Here is an 18,211-nt window from a genome sequence, read left to right as displayed (position 1 = left end):
CACATCCCCATCACGGGCTCCATATTCTCACCACGGAGTCTACTGTGGACCTCATGTCCTCATCAGAGACCCCTGATGTCTTTGTCTCCATACCCCTTCTCCAGTCTTGCCCACACAATACACCCCCATCTTCCCCGTTACCGTGGATCATCCCATCCCAACCATAATCCCAGACCCTTGTAAACTGGCAGCAGACTCAGCCTTGGAATGCCAGGTCCAAGGGAGAGTTACACTCAGCACATGGGGGGTGGGGTTTGGGCAGAAGGGCATGGGGACTAGGCTGAGTGGGGGGACAGGTGGATCCAAGGGGAATCCCTGGCCCCCCGTGCTTGCTTTGCTCCTCTGCCCCTCATTGTCCTGCTGCAGCCCCAGAGCAGAGACCCACAAACTTCTGTCCTTTTCTCTCCATCCTCAGGGTACGAAAGGGCCTGTGGGATGTCCACCCTCACCTCTGCCTGGCCATCCCCAGATCCACAGGGACTCGCCAGCTTTAATCCGGGGGCTCCCTGTTCCCATATCCTCCAGGCACCTCCTCCTTTCCTGGAGGCCAGGCAGCTACCCCCCACCTCCCTCACCTTGCTTCCTTGCCCCTCTATCTCTTCCTTCCCTCCCCTCCCCCTGAGGCTTCATTACTCTTCCTCTTGCCCTTCCACCCCTCACCGGGGCCTGGGACACAAACTCCCACTCAGGGACACAAAGGCCCCATTGATTTCTGCCCCAACAGCACCTGCTGACACGGGCTCTGTCCCCACCCCCAAAACTCAGGAGTGACGATGTCTCACAGAGGAGCCCCACGGACCCGAAAGGCCACATTCACACACTGCTCCTTAGGGACAATCGCTTTGAGAGCGTTGAATTTTTCCTGGAAGAAGGGGCGTGCAGCTGGACAACAGGCCCCCGCCATCCCCTCCCCGCCCCGGTTCCTCTCCCAGCACATCCTCCTTCTCGTCCCTTCCTCCATTTCTACGCAACTCCCGCCATCCAATGGCAGGAGGACCCCAAGGCTGCAGGCATGGTGGGGGCAGGAACACGGGTGGAGCATGTTTCCTGGTGCTACTGAGGCAGTGAGTGAATGAGAGCCCGCGTGCGGGCACCGGGCCATGAGAAGGAAAAGGTCCCCATCTGGGGCTGGAGCTGGAGGCTGGGCTGGATGGGCACCACGTCGATGCCATGTATTTGCACACGCGCTGGGCGGTGGTCACAAGAATGAAAACACACCCCACACACACCACACGTACACAATGCCGGGGGTAAACTGTGGACTGGGGACAGCAACTCAAGCACCAGGAATAATAGACAGCCTGTGACTATGGGTGAACGGAGCACTGACAGACAGACAGACAACATACAAGACACACTTCACACACACCTCACACACCCGATTGTGGGAGGTGTGCATGGGAGGGTAGCCCAAGCCAACACTCCACTCCACTCCTCGTGAGAGTGTGTGTGTGTGTTTGCACATATGTGAGAGACGGGGAGCAGGGGCTGAGGCAGGTGGGGGTGTCACAAGAGGGGACAGCATCCACGGTGTGACCCTGTCCTCAGCAGCTTAGTAAGAGCTGGGATGTGGGCACGGGGATGAGCAGCTCTCTGGGTGCGTGGGTGTGCAGGTGTGCACGTGAGTGTAGTGACAGGGACACTGTGTGAGAGAGTGTGCAGGAAACTATGTCCCCATGCGGTAGGGGTGTGTGTGTGTGTGTGTGTGTGTGTGTGTGTGTGTGCGCGCTGGGCAGCAGTGAGGGTGAGCCATGCACCTAAGAGTGAATGAGTGACCCTCAGTGTAAGAGCCAGAGCCGGGCAAGAACCAGGAAACAGAGGGAGGGCCTGCAAAGCGGGAGAAGCTGGAGGGGCAGCGTGAAAGAGGGATGTGTGAGCGAGTCAGTGAAAGGGGGTGTGTGTGAGAGACACTGGCACCCAGTGTACGCGAAGATCGGCTCTGTCCAGCCTGCCTGCCGGGCCAGGTCCCCCAGAGGCAGCCCTGAGTCCCCCCTTTGCTGGAGCCCCCAGAACACCCTCTCCCCATCGCCCTTTTGGGTGGGGAGAAGAATCCAGTGGCCACAGGAGAAAAGGAGAGCAAGAGAAAAGCGGGGGTCACTTGGTCCGGCTGTAGCATGGTGCATCCCTCCCCTGCAAGCTGACCAGCTTCTGGGCCCCCGGGCCCACTCCAGGACCCTTGGCCCCCAGACCTAGGCTCTGCAGCGGCGGCAGAGCCCGAAGAGAGTGGCAGCAGCAGCACGGTAAGCCCCCACGAGCGTCCACTGCTCCATGCTGGGGAGCCCGAGGGCAACACCAGGCATGGGGGCGACACGAGGCCAGCCTCTGGCGGCGGCAGGAGGGGAAGCCCTGATGAGGATGCCCTGCGCACCACTCCCTCCCCCACCGCCAGCCTCTGGCCACCCCAGGCTGGGCGGGCCGGCTGGCAGGACTCACCACGGAGAAGTTGCTGGCGGAGCAGTGGTGCCCGCTGAAGTTGCAGCTCTTGAGCATATCCGCGAGCTGGTGGCCAGTGCGGTTGAGGATGTCTACCATGTCGGGCTCCGGGTAGCGCAGACCAGCGGCACGGTGCCCGTCCCGGTCTTTGGGGGGCAGCCCGGTCAGGTTGGCCAGGTGGAAGATGTCAGCGTCGCTGAGTGCCGAATGCCGGAAACGGTTGATGTTGCAGAGGGTGACGGCCGGGAAGCCCGCCACTGGGGCTGGGGCAGCCGGGTCCATTACCACCAGGTGAGGCCGGGTCAGGTAGCCCCGGGCGAGGCCGGCCGCCTGGTACAGGAAGGCAGCCAGCGAGGTGAGTAGGGCCAGTGCCCACAGGGTTCTGCGCAGTCCATGGGGGCCTGGGCCACAGGCCCGGCCCAGCCCGTGCAGAGTGCTGGTGCTGGCAAAGGTGGCCAGGTCCCGGGGGGCTGATGCCCCCCGCGCGGCCCCCAGGAGGCTCTGCTCATCCCCTGCCTCCTTCTCCTTGGGTTTCGCATCCTCCTCTGCAAATTTGATTTTGCACACAATCTCGATCGGCATCTGTGCCCAGCTGCTGGGACTGGTTGGAGCCTACCTGCCCCTGTCCCTCCCTGGCCAGCAGCCCCCGGTGCCCTCCGGAGTGGCTGCGGGGGCAGCGGCTGCTCTTCTAAACTCAGGGCAAACGGGAAGAGGACGGGGACAGGGTGGGGGCCTGAGGTGGGGGAGTCACTCCCACTCCCGGCGACTCCGCAGCCCTGGCGCTGCCGCTGCCGCTGCCGCTGCCGCTGACGCCTCTGCCGCCGCTTGTCTCTCTCCTCGATCGTCTCCTTGTGGCTTCCCTTATCAGCACCGGCACAGCTGTCAGCCCCTGCGTGTGTCCCTGCGAGCGAGCGAGCGAGCGAGGGAGCGAGGGAGCGAGCGCTGCTCCGCCACGCCGCGCAGCCCCAGCCGCTCCGCTCAGCATGTGCTCCGGAGCCCACCCCGTGCTTAATAATTCAGGACATGTCAACAGCGTTTCACCGGCGGCACGGGCGGCAGGAGCCAGGCCAGGGGAGGGGGCAGCCCCCAGCCCGGGACAGGGATCGCCCGTCCCTGCTGCCTGAGACCTCGTCGGGATAGCCCCAAACTCTTGCTACACCCTAGCCATTCGTGGGGTCCCCGCATGGCCCCACTCCCAGGCCACCCGGGGAGGAGGGCTGCACCCGGAGTCCTTCGCTCATTCTGCCACTTTTCTGGACCGCACCCCAGGAAGGGCCAGCCGACTCCATCCCCGACCTCCTGGCCTCCCTGACTCCTGACTGCAGCCACCCAGCCACCACCTGACCCCACTACCCCACTCACGGCGGCTTCCAGAAACTCCTTGGGAGAGCCACTTGTTTGAATGAGGGAGGGGAGGGGAGGGCAGAGCAGAGAAGGGCAGGCGAGACAGACAAGGGGACAATGGTGGTTCCACCAAGATTCGTGGCTTCCCTGCAGCTTTGCTCCCGACTTAACACCCACCATACCCCTGCCCCCTCTGGGATGCTGGCCGCCCCCTCTGGCATGCTGGCCGCCCTCTCCCCGACTTCACCTCCACCCCCGAAACTCAGTGTCTCATGTGTCTGGGACAGAGGGCACCCTGGCTGACTTGCACATCTGTGGCCGCTTTGCTTCGCCAAATGTTTCCCAAATCCCTTGCCAGGCCGGGGGTTGGGGGCGCGTGTTGGGTGGACAGGCCAGGGAGCAGAGGAGGTGTGATGTGGTGAGAGGGTGTGGAACGGAGGTCAGGAAGAGCCCACATGGGGGTGCTGGAGGGAGCAGAGAGGTGCTGCGCTTGAATGGGAAGGAACGCAGTCCTAGGGAAACGGATACGGGGGCGCCTGGCAGAGGGGCAGGGGAGCCCTGGGGTGGCTGCCGCCTGGCGGAGGGGAAGCAGGCATGCGGGCTGCTATCACAGGCGGGGATGGGGCCCCTGGTGGCCGGCGGAGAGGAGGTGATGCCTGGGTGCCCCCAGGGTGGGGGTGGTCACCGTGAGCAGCTTGTGCTCTGGGGGTGGGTGCCCGTGTGAGAGCGAGAGCCCTCATGGGACAGGAAGTACTCATCTCCTAGAGGAAAGGTGGGGGGCTGATTAATCGGGGCACTAATGAGCAGCAGGGAGAGGAAGCTCAGAGGGGTGGGGGAGGCAGCTCCATCGATCCGAGCCGCGGAACCGGCAGCTGAAAAAAAAAAGTGAGAAGGGAATCGATCTGAGGGAAACAGCAGCTGCTGGGGATTAGAGTCCGAGGTCCCCCCGCTGCCCAGTGGCCACCTCTCCCCTGCGGCGGGCCTGCCCTGCCGGTCGCAGCCCCTGCGCCTAGCCTGGGAAAGGGGCCCAGGGATGGCTCCCCTGGGGAGCAGGGAACCACTCTGCTCACCCTTGGTTGCAAGGCCGGGTCAGGCCCCGTCCATCACAGGTCACCCCAGCACGGAGCCCACCCACACACAGCCGCCCACCAACCCTGGCCCTTTGGGGCACCCTGTTGGGGTTTGTCTCCAGCGGCCCCTTGGCTGGGCCTCCCCACCAGCCGTCCCCCCCAAGCTGGGGAGCTGAGACCCCTGGGGTCTCAGGGGCTGCATCTGGCAGCATCCCAGAGGGGAAAGGGGTTGGCACCCGGAGCCCCCAAGCGATGACAGACTGTCCCCATCTCTGCCCGCTGCCCAGGGGCAGCCCCCTCCCACGCTCACCCCTCCCTGCTAGACTACCAGACCCTTCCAGCACCTCCTCCCCCACCTCCTTATCGTCCCCAGCCTCTCTCTTCCCCTTTCTCCTGGTATTGATTTTTCTTTACTGGGTTTTTTTTTTTTTTAAAGGTGATTTAATTGCTTTTTTAAGGTTACTTCAGTCTGGGGCTCTGCCAGGAAAGCGGGGAACTGCCCCCCAAGCTCTCCCCAGCACTGGTTGCCGCCCAGGACTCAGTGTGTGTCACTAAATTGTCCTGCCATCCAATGAGATCACAGGGTCTTTCTCCCCAACATACTGGCCTCCGTCACGAGCCCGAAGCACGCCCTCTTTTCTCCTGAGGGCATGTCGGGGAGCCTTCAACCTCTAGAAGGAATGAAGTTGGGTGGTAAGCCGGTGCTGGGGGGTGGGGCAGGGGCAGGATGGTGAGGGGAGTTCTAGGCCAGCGGGAAGTGGAGCAGCAGTTAGCTGCATTTCCGCCCCCCACCCCCCGCTGCCCTACAGCGAGCTGTCTTCAATTGTCCCCAAGCCCTCATCCTCCAGTCTCCCAGGCCCCAGGAATATGGTTGTGCTCAGTGGGAGCCCCCACCATGTCCTTTCAGCCCATCCCTTGGCCTTTTCCCCCTACTCCTCCAGCCTCTTCTATCACCCACCCTGGCCCCTTACACCCCTTTCCCCTCTGGCCCCCGTCCTTTCTCCCCTCCCTCCCCCCCCCCTTCCCTGCCTGCCTCCCTCTCTGCCCGGCTGCAGTTGGGTGATAATCTCCCTCATTTAGCCTCCCGGCTGCTTCCCCGGCTCATTGCCCAGCTGGTCCCTGGGGCCCAGCCCAGTTTCTTCCCCACCCCCACGCCCAGCCCTGCGCCCAAGCTCCCCCATCCCTTCCCTGCTTCCCCCACCCACTCCCAGGGGACCAGCTGCCCCCTGCAGTGAGCATCAGGGCCAAGTGTGGCTAGCCAGGACCCAAGCTGGGTGTGAGCAAAGGGGGAGGGGCTGCCAAGGACTCTGGGGGTGGGAATGTGGGTGCAGGTTGGGGGGGGCGGGGGGGAGTGTGGAGTGCAGGGTCAGGATGTGAAGCCTCAGCCAGACATCCTCTGCCCACCAGTTGTCCCCATTCCCCAGATTTGTTCGCAGTCCAGTTCTCCACCCACCCCCCAGGGGCTGAACTAGGCTTCCTAACAGAGAGAACGGTGGATGGACTGAGAGGCAGAGATTAGAGTACCATCTGTACAGCCTGCCCAGGCAGGGCACGGGAATGGGGGGCAGAGAGGTAGGGAGGGCAGGAGGGTTCTGACTCAGAGCACCTGGTAGGGGGCACGGAGGTTTTTCTTTGGGCAAAATGCTCCAAAAGGTAGACCTGGAGACGTCCCAGGATCCTGCTTGCGGGGCTCCAAGGCACATCCCGCACCCCGAGCTCTGGGGTTCCCTCTTCCCAGCAGGGACCCGCAAGCTGAGCTGCATTTGCCCCTTTCCCCCATTTGTGGGCCTTAGACTCCCAGCCTGGGTGGCCCCACTCCTAAATGACATGACCCCCAAACTCCTAGATAGCATTCTAAGGGGAGGGCCCAGTCTCCCCCTGCTCGCAGAGTACACCCCTTGCCACCCTGCCCAGATCAGACACCTGTCCCAGGCCTGGCTCTGCTGCGGACCAAGGCATGAGCCAGCGTGGGACAGACGTGGGCGGGAAGGGACACGGATGGGGGGGTGCGGAGGCCGGGACTGGGCCAGGCCTGGCTGGTGAGCGAGCAGCGGTGACAAACGGGCTGTGCGGGGGCCGAGGGGCGGGGGGCGGACGGCGGCTGATTTATCTGGGTTATTTATGCTGCGGACGAGGCAGGAGAAGCGGTTAATGAGAGTTCCAGCGAAGGGGGTGGGGAGGCCCGGACGTGATCTGAGGCAACTGAAGAGGGTTAGCGTCCCGCCACCAGGCCCTGCCCCCACTGCCCACCAGCACTCTGCACACCCTACCCTGTCCAAGGACCAGCCCAGCCCTGCCCAGCCCTGAGCCCTCTCCTGTGGCAGGCACCAACAACCCAAGCCGAGGCCGTGGGTTACTGGGATTGAAGGGGACCGTGTCCAAGATTGAGGGGCTGCTGGAAGAACCGGGGGAGGGGGCCAGGAGATGGAGGGCAGGGAAGGAAGAAAGATGGAAAATCTTGGCTGGTCAGAAACTGACCAAGTCTGTGGGGCCTTCGGGGGAGGGTTGAGGCGGAAGGAGATCAGTGTGGGACTGGGTGGGCAGCTGCAACCTCGGGGCTGAGGCTGGAGAGAGAGCAAAGGGCACTGGGGTGCAGATCTGGCGTCAGCCAGGAGTCATCATGGGGGGCCTGAGAGGCAGAGACAGGCCAGGGGGTGCTGGTCAGAGAGAAGAGAGAACCGGGGAAGGAGGGGGGAAGAAGATCCCGAGAAGGAGGGGGAGAGGGCTTTGCAGCAGGGAAAGCTGCTGAGAGCAGATAAGGCGGCACGGCAGCAGCAGGGATTAAAGCTCTGAGGGGCAGGGGCGGGGACGAGGCGTGGGACACGGGGGTGGGGGCAGGCAGGAGGAGAGGGTTGAGGGCAAGACACCGGGGCCAAGGAGATGAGCGTGGAGAAACGAGGGCTGCCAAGGGGCAGGATTTAATCAGAGGCCAGAGGTGGTCATCGCCTGGGAAGCGGGATGGTGGAGGCGGGGAGAAGGGACTCCTGATCACCCCTGCTGAGGAGGGGGGACTTTTCCGCCACCGACGGAGGCCCCATACCCTGCGCCTTTTGGGGTAGCAAAGCTAAGCAGAGGGGTGCGTTGCTGAGTGGACGGTGCTGCAGGTTGTTGGGGACGGGAGTGCCAGGGCCCGGCCCTGGGAGCCGACCTCTGGCTAGAACTTGGACGTACAGCACCTCCTTGAGGCGGCCAGTGGAACACAGAGTGTCACGGGGACCTTGACCACACTCCAGGGTGCCCAGCCAGTCCGCCCTGGGATGGAGACCCCATCACGTCCAGGGTGGCAAGGACCAGTGCTTCAGAGGGGGTTTCTTTGTGGGAAGGGGCATGGGCATGGAGCGGGGGACTGGCTTCCCCAGGCTCAAGCTTTGGACTCAGATGCCCCTTACCACCCGCTGCTCTCCTGTTCTCCAAGCCTCCCAGAAGCGTGTGCCTGGGGAGGGTGAAGCCCCTGTTCCCTCCAGACGAGGGCGAGAGCGGTTCAGAGGTGGCCAAGGCGGTGGAGGGGAGCCTGGAGGGAAGGAAGGGAAGGAGGAGGAAGGGGTGGGGGCGGCAGGCGGGGCAGAGTAATTGCATGTTTGTCAGTTCTCCTGTCTCTGCACACGAGGGAGCGTGTGTGGTGGTGAGTGTAGCTTCGCCTCGAGGAGTCTGTGTCTGTTGGCAGAAGTGTCAGTGCGTCTGTCTCAGGGGTCTGGGCTCTCCTTGGCCCCCGCCCCAACTTTGTGTTTTGGGGAGCGCGGCTCTGGGCACACCCAGCTGTGCTCCGTGCTGATGCGGCAGATGTGGCAGGGCCCCAGCTGTGCCTGCTTCCCGGAGAGGGGGAGGGGGCTGCAATCTGCTCCCCTATGATGGCTGCTAAGTGCCAGGGGGAGGGGATGGGGATGGGGGTGGGAAGGAGGCCCAGGCAGGAGGGAGATGAGGGCCCTGGCACTCCCCCCGCCCCATCCTGGCCAGCCTGCCCCCAGTCTGCGTTCTTGGCTCGGCCTCTTCCCCCTAGCTGGCTCCCGAAGCCCATCCAAATTTCTCTCCACGCTCAGTCCCGGTCGGTCCCCAGCTCTCCTCCTCTGTCACCCCATCCAGCTCAGTGCCAGGGACCCGCCCCCACTCCCCGGCCCCCAGCTCGCTCCCCCTCGCTGATTTTACAGAATAATCTTTTTATGGAAACCGAAAAAAGCACTAATGGCAGGAGCGCACCCCTCCCCCGCATCCCTCCCCCCTCATCCCCTACTTCCCACCCCAGTTCCCTCTGTTCTCGAAGGGCCAGCACCCTCCTACCCTTACAGGGCCAGTGAGGTCCCAGAGGTGGTGAAGGGGGCTCCCTGCCCTCTCCCCTCCAGAGACAGGGTACTCCCACATCCTGGGCTCTGGGCTGTGGCCTCAGAGGTGGAGGGATGCTAGGCCCTCCCAGGGCAGACGAGGCTGGAGAGGAGTGGGGGGCATCGGAACTTCTCTCCTTAGACCCCGCTCCACCTGAGCACGCGTACATCAGTAACGCCCTCCGCGTGGCGGGGATGGGGTGGGGTGGGTGGGGGGCTCCACAGAGACCTCAGCTTCACCAGCCCCCCTTCACTTTAAACACTGACCCCGTCCCTGTCCAGTGCCTGTCCCCACCCCCACTGGGCCCAGGAGGGGGGGTCCCGGGGGCCAGGGCCTGACACAGACTTATTGGATTTCACGGTGTTTTGCTGAGAAAATAATTAAATTATCATATTTATGATGAAGCTGCCATGGCTTCTGCCAACCACTCGGAACAGAAGGGTCAGGACTGGGGAGAGGAGAGGAAGGGACCCAGCCCCTGGCCCTGCAGCCCACCCCTCTCCCAGCCCTGACCTCAGGGGGTTGACCCCAGCCCAGAGGAGGCATCTGCAGACCCCTCCGGACCCCATACAGAGGTGACGGAAGGTGTGGGCTGGAGGCAGAGACGGGAGGGACCAGGAACGGGAACCAGAAGGGCTGCGTCCAGGCAGGTTGTAGGTCAGGACCGCTAAAACCCCCGGTTGTTTCACATGCACGCGCGCTCTGACACAGCCTGCAGAGCCTCCAGGGGCTGGGTGGTCACACCTAGCCCAATCCCCAGGCCACCGTCAGCCCAGCTCCTGAGAAAGTGCATCTTCCTAACAGCCCAGCCCTGAAGCTCTGAAATCCTGGGCTCTGTCCCAGACCCTGGTGCTGATAACCAGGCCCCAGCACCCTGCTGCCTGCCACCCTGCCTGCTGCCAGGACCCCCTCCTGCCTCCCACCCATGCCCTGCCCCCCCCATTCTCTTCGGGTAATTAGATTCCTCTCAATTAGCAGATTACCATCATTACCCGCTCATCTGGCAACTAAGCTCCGCACCCACAGCTGGGGAAAGGGGGCACCGGGAGGGGCACACGGGGGTCGTGGGCAAACACGAGAGGTGGCTGGGTATCTCTGGGGCTTCAGGAATATGAAAGGAAGACTGAGACCCCGCCAAAGAGCAGAGCCAGGGTGGTGGGAGGTGGCCAGGGCCCCTCCCCTCCCAGAATGGAGTAGCTCCCACTGTGCTTCTGGAGAGAAAGGCACCAGCTCAGGCCCACCCTGCCTGCCAGGGACTAGGAGGCAGATACGGGGCCTCGGGCCTCCCGGGAGAGAAACCCCCGACCCCGCCAAAAGCCAGGCTGGGAGCAGATGGAGCTGGCAGAGCAGAAAGCAGGCCGGGCCGGGGCTCGGCAGCACCCGGGGAGGGCGGCTCCGGGGGATCCAACCTCAGGCCCAGCGCTCCCAGCCCGCACCCCACTGCCCAAGCGAAATCCTCCCCGCTTCCCTTCGGAATCCTTCCACTCTGGAGCCTGAGCGAGGCCCAGCGAAGAGGAACAGGGAGGCGGCGTCGGGGTAGGGGTGAAGGCGGGGGCCAGCCGGCTGGAGCCTTGAGGGCCTTCCTCCAGAGCAGCGCGAGAGGCTGAGGCAGTGGGAGGGGGAGATTTACCAGGGCTCCAGATTCATTATTCATGAGCCCGAAGCAACGACTCCAATTTAAATGCTAATGTTGGGGGGGACTGAGTCAGCTGCCCCCCTTCCACTCTCACCCCCCAGCCCAGGCACGAGCGGAGTCCTTACCGGCTCCAAGGTTCACCCGGGTTTATTAGGGAGTGGAGAGGGAGGCCACCAGTCCCCCGGCCACCCACGTTGCTCCCCGCGTGCGCGTGCACAGGAAGAGCCTGGCTGGCTTCCTCCGCTCCCTCCTGGACAGAGGCTGGCCATGCAGGCAGGAGCCTCAAGGGGAGCGGATCAGAGCTGGGGGGAACTTCAGGCAGCCCCCCTCAGAGGATGATCTGGTTGGTGAAGCTGCGGCTCAGCTCCTTGTGTGGCAGAACAATCGAGTTCAGTATGAGCACCTCGGCAGGGATCCGGACGCGGCAGCCTGCAGTGTGGACAAGGGCACCAGGGGGAGGCCGTGGGGAGGGGAGGCGAGGGGCAAAGAGCTGGGGGCCACCGCCATCCGGGAGGGATCCCTCCCTGCCCATCTGTGCCCTGGCCTCATGCCCCCTGTGACTCACACAGGACCTGGCATAGAGCAGACACTGGGTAAATGTTTGCTAAAGGAATAAACACACACACACACACACAAATGCTCCCACAGGGCATGGCCATCACCTGTGGAGGTTTCTCACAGCCTAGGGCCCTGGGAAGCATACCTAGGATGGTAATAGCAGGGAGCAGCTTCCCATCCTTGAACAGGCTCTCACTGTCCATGTGGGCTCGGGGGTCGTTGGGATTGGGGTCATTGGGGGTACCCTCCACGCGGGCCCAGCGCCCTATGGTGCTCCCCCAGCCCACGATGCTGTGCAGAACACACGTGTGCTCCTGCCAAACAGGACGATGTGAGGTGAGGGGGTGAGAAGGGGCTCACCCCTCCCCTCAGCCTCTCGGGGTGCCACGGCTGCCGTGTGTGCCTGGGTGCCTACCTGCAGTGTGGCTCCATGGAGGACAATGCTCTCTCGGAGCCGCACACCCTCGCCCATGGTCACCCCCTCCCCGATGGAGACGTTGGGGCCCAGCTGTGGAGAAGAGCACAACCATAGCCTTGGAGGGCCCCCAATCCAATCCCCTCATAAAACAGATAAGGCGTGAGGCCATAGGACAGGCTGTGACAAAGTGGAGAGACCGCTACTCCGAGCACTGCCCCACCCATGCTTCCCCTGGGCTGGGCCATCACTTACCACAGCAGACGGGGCCACCTTAGCTGTTGGGTGGATGTAAACGTTTCCTAGAAGCAGAAGAGAGGACCTGGGGGCAAATACCCCAAACCACATCTGGTTCAGGGAGGGCAGGGACTGAGACTTCACCTCTGGATCTAAGGTCAGGAGTCACAGCTCAGAGGGGAGGGGGGCTGGGCTGGGGGCAAAGGTTAGGAATTGGGGCCGGATGGGTACCTCGAATCCGTGGACCCCCTGGGGTGTGCTTGGCCAGGCGTTCTGGGTGAGTGAGCTGGTACTGGCTCAGATAGAGGCGGGAAGCATAGAGGGCTGAGCTGGGGGCCAGAAAGTGGTGCAGGGGCTCAGGGGCCAGCAGGGCCTGTGCCCACCACCCCAAAGTCTCAACCCCCAGGTGACCCAACCACCCCATCAGAGGCCCCTCCCATACCCTGCAGACTTGATCTGACTCCAGATGCCGTCAGTGAGGTGCACATAGATCTGGCCCTGCCCGGCCAGGGCGGAGAACACATCCTGCTCCAAGCGGATGGTACCTGCCCCAGGCCACAAGCCTGACGAGTCCTCCCTGGCACAGAGGAAGGGATGCTGACGTCAGTTCCCCAGCTGAGCCCAAGCAGGGGCCAGCAGTCTCCTGGGGATAGGAATGAGAGTGAATCCCACCACCTCTCCAGGTCTGCTCAGATCTGTTCCACAAGGATGCTCACATCCCAGGAAGCTCTCCCATCACCCGCATACACATCACCTCCTCTCCTCCCTGAGCTGTCTGTGTCCCCATGCACAGACCTGCTGCTCATCCTGCCCCACATCCACATGGAGTTCGACCAGACCTGGCCTCTCCCCCTTTTCCCATTCTCCCCCACCCCATCCACTCCTCTGAACCCTGCCTCTGGTCACCCTCCCTCTCACTCACTGGATGGAATGAAACACAGACAGACTCACCCCAGAGGAAGGCAGCTGGTGGGGGCAGAGACAGTCACAGAAAGAGAGAGAAGAGAGAGATGGTGGAGATGCCAGCTCAGCAGAAACAGACAGAGAGGCCGGGAGAGAATGGAGAGAGAAGCAGAGAGATGGGTGGGAGTGAGAAGATGGTGATGAATGAATGAGGCTTGAGATGGGGAGACGGGTGGGGGAGGAGGGAGCAAAGGCAGGGATCCACAGAAAGGAACAGGTTGCAGGCCTAGGAGGATGACCCTGGACTTTGGCTTGTGGCCAGCAGGGCTCTGGGGCACTCAGCCTGAGAGGGAGGGAGGGGGAGAGAGAGAGAGAGAGAGAGAGAGTGTGTGTGTCTGTGTGTGTCTGTGTGTGTGTGTGTGTGTGTGTGTCTCTCACTCAAGCCTGTGTGCACCCAACTGTGTGTGTTGCCGTCTGTTCTAAAAGGCATCTCTGGGACACTCAGGGCTTGAGAGAAATGGACCAGAAGGGGAGTGGGCAGGCGGTGACAGAAGAGGAACTGGGATGGATAAGAAGAGGGACAGAATGAGGTTAGGAAGGGAGGGACTTGGAGGCTCAGCTGGAGAGGACAAATAGAGATGAGAAGGGGAAGGAAGGTGAGCGGGGGCTCAGGAGAAGGAGCCTGCAGAGACTGGGGGGGCGGTCTGCGACCGGGGGCACTTGGGGTCTCAGGGCCACGGGGCCTGCCTCACAGTTGCCCATCCTGCTGATTACGCTGGAAGACATCCCGAAGGGGCTTCAGGGCTTCCGGGGAAAAGAGGTAGATGCCACAGTTGATGATGTCACTGACAAAAGTGCTGGGTTTCTCCACATAGTGCAGGACCTGAGGACACAGTGGGCTGGGATCAGTGGAGGAGAGGCCACTGCCATCACCCCCTAAGACCCTCTGACCTCCAGGTCCTCCCTGCTGCTGAAGTGGTCTTCCTAAAATGCAGACTGCATCGCATCTTGCGGCTGGCCTTCACCTTCAAGATAAATCTGAACTACAGGCCTTTCTCCTCCCCACCTCCCAGAGCTTCCAGAACACGGCTCCATGCTATTGCACGCCTGCGCCGAAAATGTCCCTTCCCATCTCTTCATCTGGAAAACTCGGCTTTCAAAACCCAGCTGGCATTGTCACTTCCTCTATGAGTCCACTCTGCCCCAGAGTTGGGTTCTCAGGTCCGGGCACCCCTGGCCTCTGGCCACACCTCACCGGTAGCACTTGTATCATTTGCGATGGTTGGTTTTTGACTGTCTCTCCCACTAGTCCAAGGGTTCCTGAGAAGCAGGGATTGTCGTTCGGCTGTGTTTCCCTCACACCTAGCTAGTGCCTAGCACAAAACTTAAAAAAAAAAAAAAATTCGTGTGTGTGTGTGTGTTTATATGTATTTTTAATACTAAAGCTTGAACAAATAAAAGGGGTGCATGAAAGTCAGTCAGACTCAGGGACAGGGAGCTTCACAAACAAGGACAGAGACGCTCTGCCTTGCTGATTATGCGCCTCCCTCCATAATTCTGGGGGCCTGCTGTTTCCTGCCTCCTGGCCTTTGCACATGCTGGTCCCTCTACCTGCAATACCTTCCTGTCTCCGTCATCTAAACAAATCGAAAACTCAGCTCAGACCTTGCCTTCTCTAGGGAGCCCTCCCCTCCCCCACCCAGACAAGGCTGGGTTGGGCCTCCTTTTGTGCTCTCATAGCACCCTGATCATTCATCCACTGTTACCCCTTCACTCTCAACGATCTCTCTAGAAGGGATATAGGATGAACTGAGGGTATGCCCCACCTGCCTGAGAAGACTGGGGCCCATCCCAAAGCATTCCAGCATTCTCCAGAGGCGGAGTGGGAATGATGATACACAGAGCAAGCGCCCAGCCAGCCCCCTCCCTGCTCTCACCTCATGCGTCTGTGGATTCTCTACGATGCAGCCATAGTTGAGGGATTGTGTCCTGTTAGCCTGAAAGACAGACACACCGAGACAGTGACCTGCCAGCTCCACGGCAGCAAGGTCTGTTTTCTCTTTCTTTCTTTCCCTCTCCTATAACACCTGGCACGCATCTCTGCTGCTGTGGACAGGGCTTCAGCAAGGGTGAGAACTGACAGCTGCCGCCACTCCTCGCCCGCTCCCTACTGCTGAGCAGCCAAAGGGCTTGGGGTCTCCGCCACCACCTCCACCGCTGCTGGGGTTTCAGGCACATCTGATGCCTGATCCCACCACCTGGGCTGCCCCTGCCTCCCTGACATCCTGCATCCCAGAAACCTTTCTGGATCACCCCCTCTGCACCCTCCAGCCCCCCTGGCCCCCTCACCGTGGTGCCAAGGAGCAAGAAAGGGTGCGGCTGGTGTCTGTGGACGTCCAACATAGTGCTCAAGGGGAAGTCGGAGCAGACGTCAGCGTTGAGCACGAAGAAGGCTTCGGGGCCTCCAGCCAGAATTTGGTCCCGGAAATGGTAGAGACCACCCCCTGTGCCCAGGGGGGCAAATTCTTGCAGGTACCTGTCCCCAGGGACCCCAGGACCAGCTCAGTGAGATCAGAGGAGACAGATACCAGGAGCCTGGGCACCTGACGACTCCTGTTCCCAGGGTTATACCTGCCCGAGGCCCATAGAGAAGGCAATATACTCAGGGATTCAAAGATGCCCAAATAGGAACCCTCCTAGCGTGTGAGGGTGAAGTCTGGCGAATGCTGACTCACCCCACTCCCCAGAACCAGAGGCTTAAGGCCCTGACTCCCCAGCCCCATACAGCATGTGTGCACAAACACCTGATCGGAAGATTAAACTCCTGCTGGGCAGCTTCTAGGAACCGGGTAAGGGGCTCATCAGGTTGGTAGAAGCCAATGAGCAGAATCTCCTGCATCCCAGCGACCTGGGGACAAGGGAAGAGGTTGGAAGAAAAAAATATCTGATAGGAGGGAGAAATCCCTGGGACTGGCCCATAAGTCTGGAGAGACCAGTTTCATTCTCAGCTATGGGGCCCCTGGGCACTCACTTTCCCACTCTGGCCCGTTTTCTCCTCTGGACAATGAGGAAGTTGGAGGAAGTCTCAGTCCCTGACCTTTTAACCTTTTATTATTCTATTATCCCCTGCCCCCTCACATCTGAATTGGGGCTCACCCTAGGGAAGATTTTGCCTACCAAGCTGCGTTAAAGAATAACCCATAGGGCTTCCCTGGTGGCGCAGTGGTTGAGAGTCCGCCTGCCGATGCAGGGGACACGGGTTCGTGCCCCGGTCCGGGAAGATCCCACATGCCGTGGAGCGGCTGGGCCCGTGAGCCTATGGCCGCTGAGCCTTTGCGTCCGGAGCCTGTGCTCCACAACGGGAGAGGCCACAACAGTGAGAGGCCTGTGTACCGCAAAAAAAAAAAAAAAAAAAAAAAAAGAATAACCCATAATTTTCCCCCCATATTTATTATGTGTCAATCTGAGCTTGAGATGAGGATATCATTTATCAGGTGCCTACATTGTACAAGGCACTTTACAAACATCATTGCAAGCTTCGCCACCCCGCAAAGCAGGTCTAATCACCTCCATTTTACAAATAAGGAAACTAAGGCTCAGAAAGGATGGGAAATGTGCTCTCAAGTCCTTATAGGAGGCAGAGACTGAATTCAAATAAAACCATGCCTGCCTCAATATCAAAAGCAATAAAGAAATTAGCTCCACAATGAGCAAAGGTATGAGTCCTGTGCTTTGCTATCATTAAGGTTCCCCCTGCTGCAGTGTTAAATTGTCTCTAAGAGTCTTGCCTGATCTCACATTCCATGCTTTAAAAATAAATAGGAGTGCAATCTGAGCAGGAGGCCAGAGGAGACACTAGGTTAGAGGAAGACAGCAGAGCAGTTGTACCGCACAACTCCAGGGGGCGACATTCACATTTTCACTTGTAAATGGTGGTCCCTGTGGGAAGGTCATGGTTGGAAAAGGGGGAAATACAGCAAGAAGGAGATGAGCAGGAAGTGAGGTGGGAGAGGGGAGCCTATGGGGTTACCTGGGCACAAGCCTCAATGTGGTGCTGGATCATAGGGACCCCCGCCACAGGAAAGAGTGGTTTGGGCACCTCAAAGGACAAAGGCCTGAAGCGAGTCCCTGGGAGAGGAGAAAGAAGCACATTTCAGCTTCCTGCCTCCCTCTGTCCCCACCCCACCGACCACTCCAGCCCAACCTCCTCCCCCAATTCCCCTGGCTCCTCACCCTTTTGAGGGCCTCCAATCAGGATCACAGCTTTGAGCATGATGGCGACTGCTACCTAAACCTCAAATCCCAACAGAGAAGTCAGGCTTAGATCTCACACCCCAACCCAGGAACCTGACTCATACCCCAACCAAGCCCCCAAAACCCAAATAGCAACACTTAGTCCCCTCGGAGGATGTAAATCCGAAGTTCAATATAGACCTGCCCCGGGCACAACACCTCACAAATCCCACACAACTCAAATCCTAGCCCAGCCTCCAGGCAGTCTTCAAATCCCACAGGGATTTCACCCAAATTCTGAAATTCACACCCCACAATTTGACCCCTAACAGACCTCCCTCTGGCCACAAATTCAGCAAACTAAGAAACTCAGCAAGAGAAGCCCTTCTCAGACCCCAAACCTCAAAAAACCGAAACCCCAAACCCACCGATTCCCAATTGTTGCATCCTCACTCTAGATGTTAAGCCCTGAACCCCAATAGTGAAGCCTGAATACTGAACCCCAGACCCTGAGTGAGCCCCAAATATTTAACTACAATCCTAAGAATGAATCCCAAGTACTGAACTAATACTGATCCGCATCTGATGCATCCCAAATCCTAGCAAAAAAAAAACTACATAGGCTGAACCTGAATCCTAAAACCAATCTCTAGGTGATGGACCCTGACTCAAAAGACAGACTCCTTTAGCATCCCAAACACCGAACCTACCAAGCCCTGAGTACCGATACTGACGACAAGTACTGAATCTCTGGATTCGGAGAACTGATTGCTGACCCTCTGAACCCCACAACTACTACGCCTCACGTAGCCAGGGGTTGTGGAACCAACACAAGAGCGGAAGTGCGGAGAGCCAGCCGAGGCCTCCGAGCCTCTCTCGGTCTACCGTCCGTCCTCTGCCCCCTACCCCTTACACCGCCCCTCCACCTGGTCCCTTTACCACTGGCTCCCTTTACCATTAGTTCCCTTTTGCCAGATCTGTCGCCCACTACTGCTTGCTCCTTCCGCGCACGTGTCTTCGCGCAAGTCGCGAGAACTCCTTCGCGGAGTCTGCCGGGAATTGTAG

The 18,211-nt window shown here is 60.4% G+C and overlaps 2 protein-coding genes and 1 long non-coding RNA gene across 12 annotated transcripts in view; 1 reads left to right on the top strand and 2 right to left on the bottom strand.

The window, feature by feature from the left end:
* Positions 1 to 4,978, bottom strand: part of ASIC4 (acid sensing ion channel subunit family member 4) — a 24,595-nt gene extending 19,617 nt beyond the window's left edge. The window contains exon 1 of the mRNA XM_033426996.2: positions 2,434 to 4,978. Coding sequence (XP_033282887.2) covers positions 2,434 to 3,015 — 582 coding nt within the window. The 5' untranslated portion in view covers positions 3,016 to 4,978. The remainder of the gene's footprint in view (positions 1 to 2,433) is intronic.
* LOC117201061 (uncharacterized) overlaps positions 1 to 14,676 on the top strand; it is a 19,434-nt gene extending 4,758 nt beyond the window's left edge. For all 4 annotated transcript variants that reach the window (XR_004482980.2, XR_004482981.2, XR_007478272.1 and 1 more), the window contains one exon: positions 13,789 to 14,676. This is a non-coding gene — a long non-coding RNA (uncharacterized LOC117201061). The remainder of the gene's footprint in view (positions 1 to 13,788) is intronic.
* GMPPA (GDP-mannose pyrophosphorylase A) lies at positions 10,930 to 18,211 on the bottom strand. 7 transcript variants are annotated; one of them, XM_033426948.2, is made up of 13 exons: positions 18,102 to 18,210; positions 17,147 to 17,207; positions 16,944 to 17,041; positions 15,718 to 15,821; positions 15,263 to 15,449; positions 14,851 to 14,910; positions 13,666 to 13,796; positions 12,453 to 12,587; positions 12,242 to 12,339; positions 12,029 to 12,162; positions 11,774 to 11,866; positions 11,504 to 11,672; positions 10,930 to 11,229 (listed from the first exon to the last, which is right to left on the bottom strand). In XM_033426948.2, the coding sequence occupies exons 2-13, from the start codon at positions 17,184 to 17,186 to the stop codon at positions 11,129 to 11,131; spliced, it is 1,350 nt and encodes a 449-aa protein (XP_033282839.1). In that variant the 5' UTR covers positions 17,187 to 17,207; positions 18,102 to 18,210; the 3' UTR covers positions 10,930 to 11,128. The 7 variants fall into 7 exon arrangements, 6 of the variants coding, with proteins under 6 accessions (XP_033282839.1, XP_012387692.1, XP_033282848.1 ...); XM_012532238.3 differs by having other exon boundaries at positions 12,029 to 12,075; positions 18,102 to 18,206; XM_033426957.2 differs by lacking the exon at positions 18,102 to 18,210 and adding an exon at positions 17,857 to 18,081.

The sequence above is a fragment of the Orcinus orca genome, chromosome 7, assembly GCF_937001465.1.
Source record: "Orcinus orca chromosome 7, mOrcOrc1.1, whole genome shotgun sequence".
NCBI lineage: Eukaryota > Metazoa > Chordata > Mammalia > Artiodactyla > Delphinidae > Orcinus > Orcinus orca.
The sequence above is the reverse complement of the archived record's forward strand: the minus strand, read 5'-3'. Positions and strand labels throughout refer to the sequence as shown.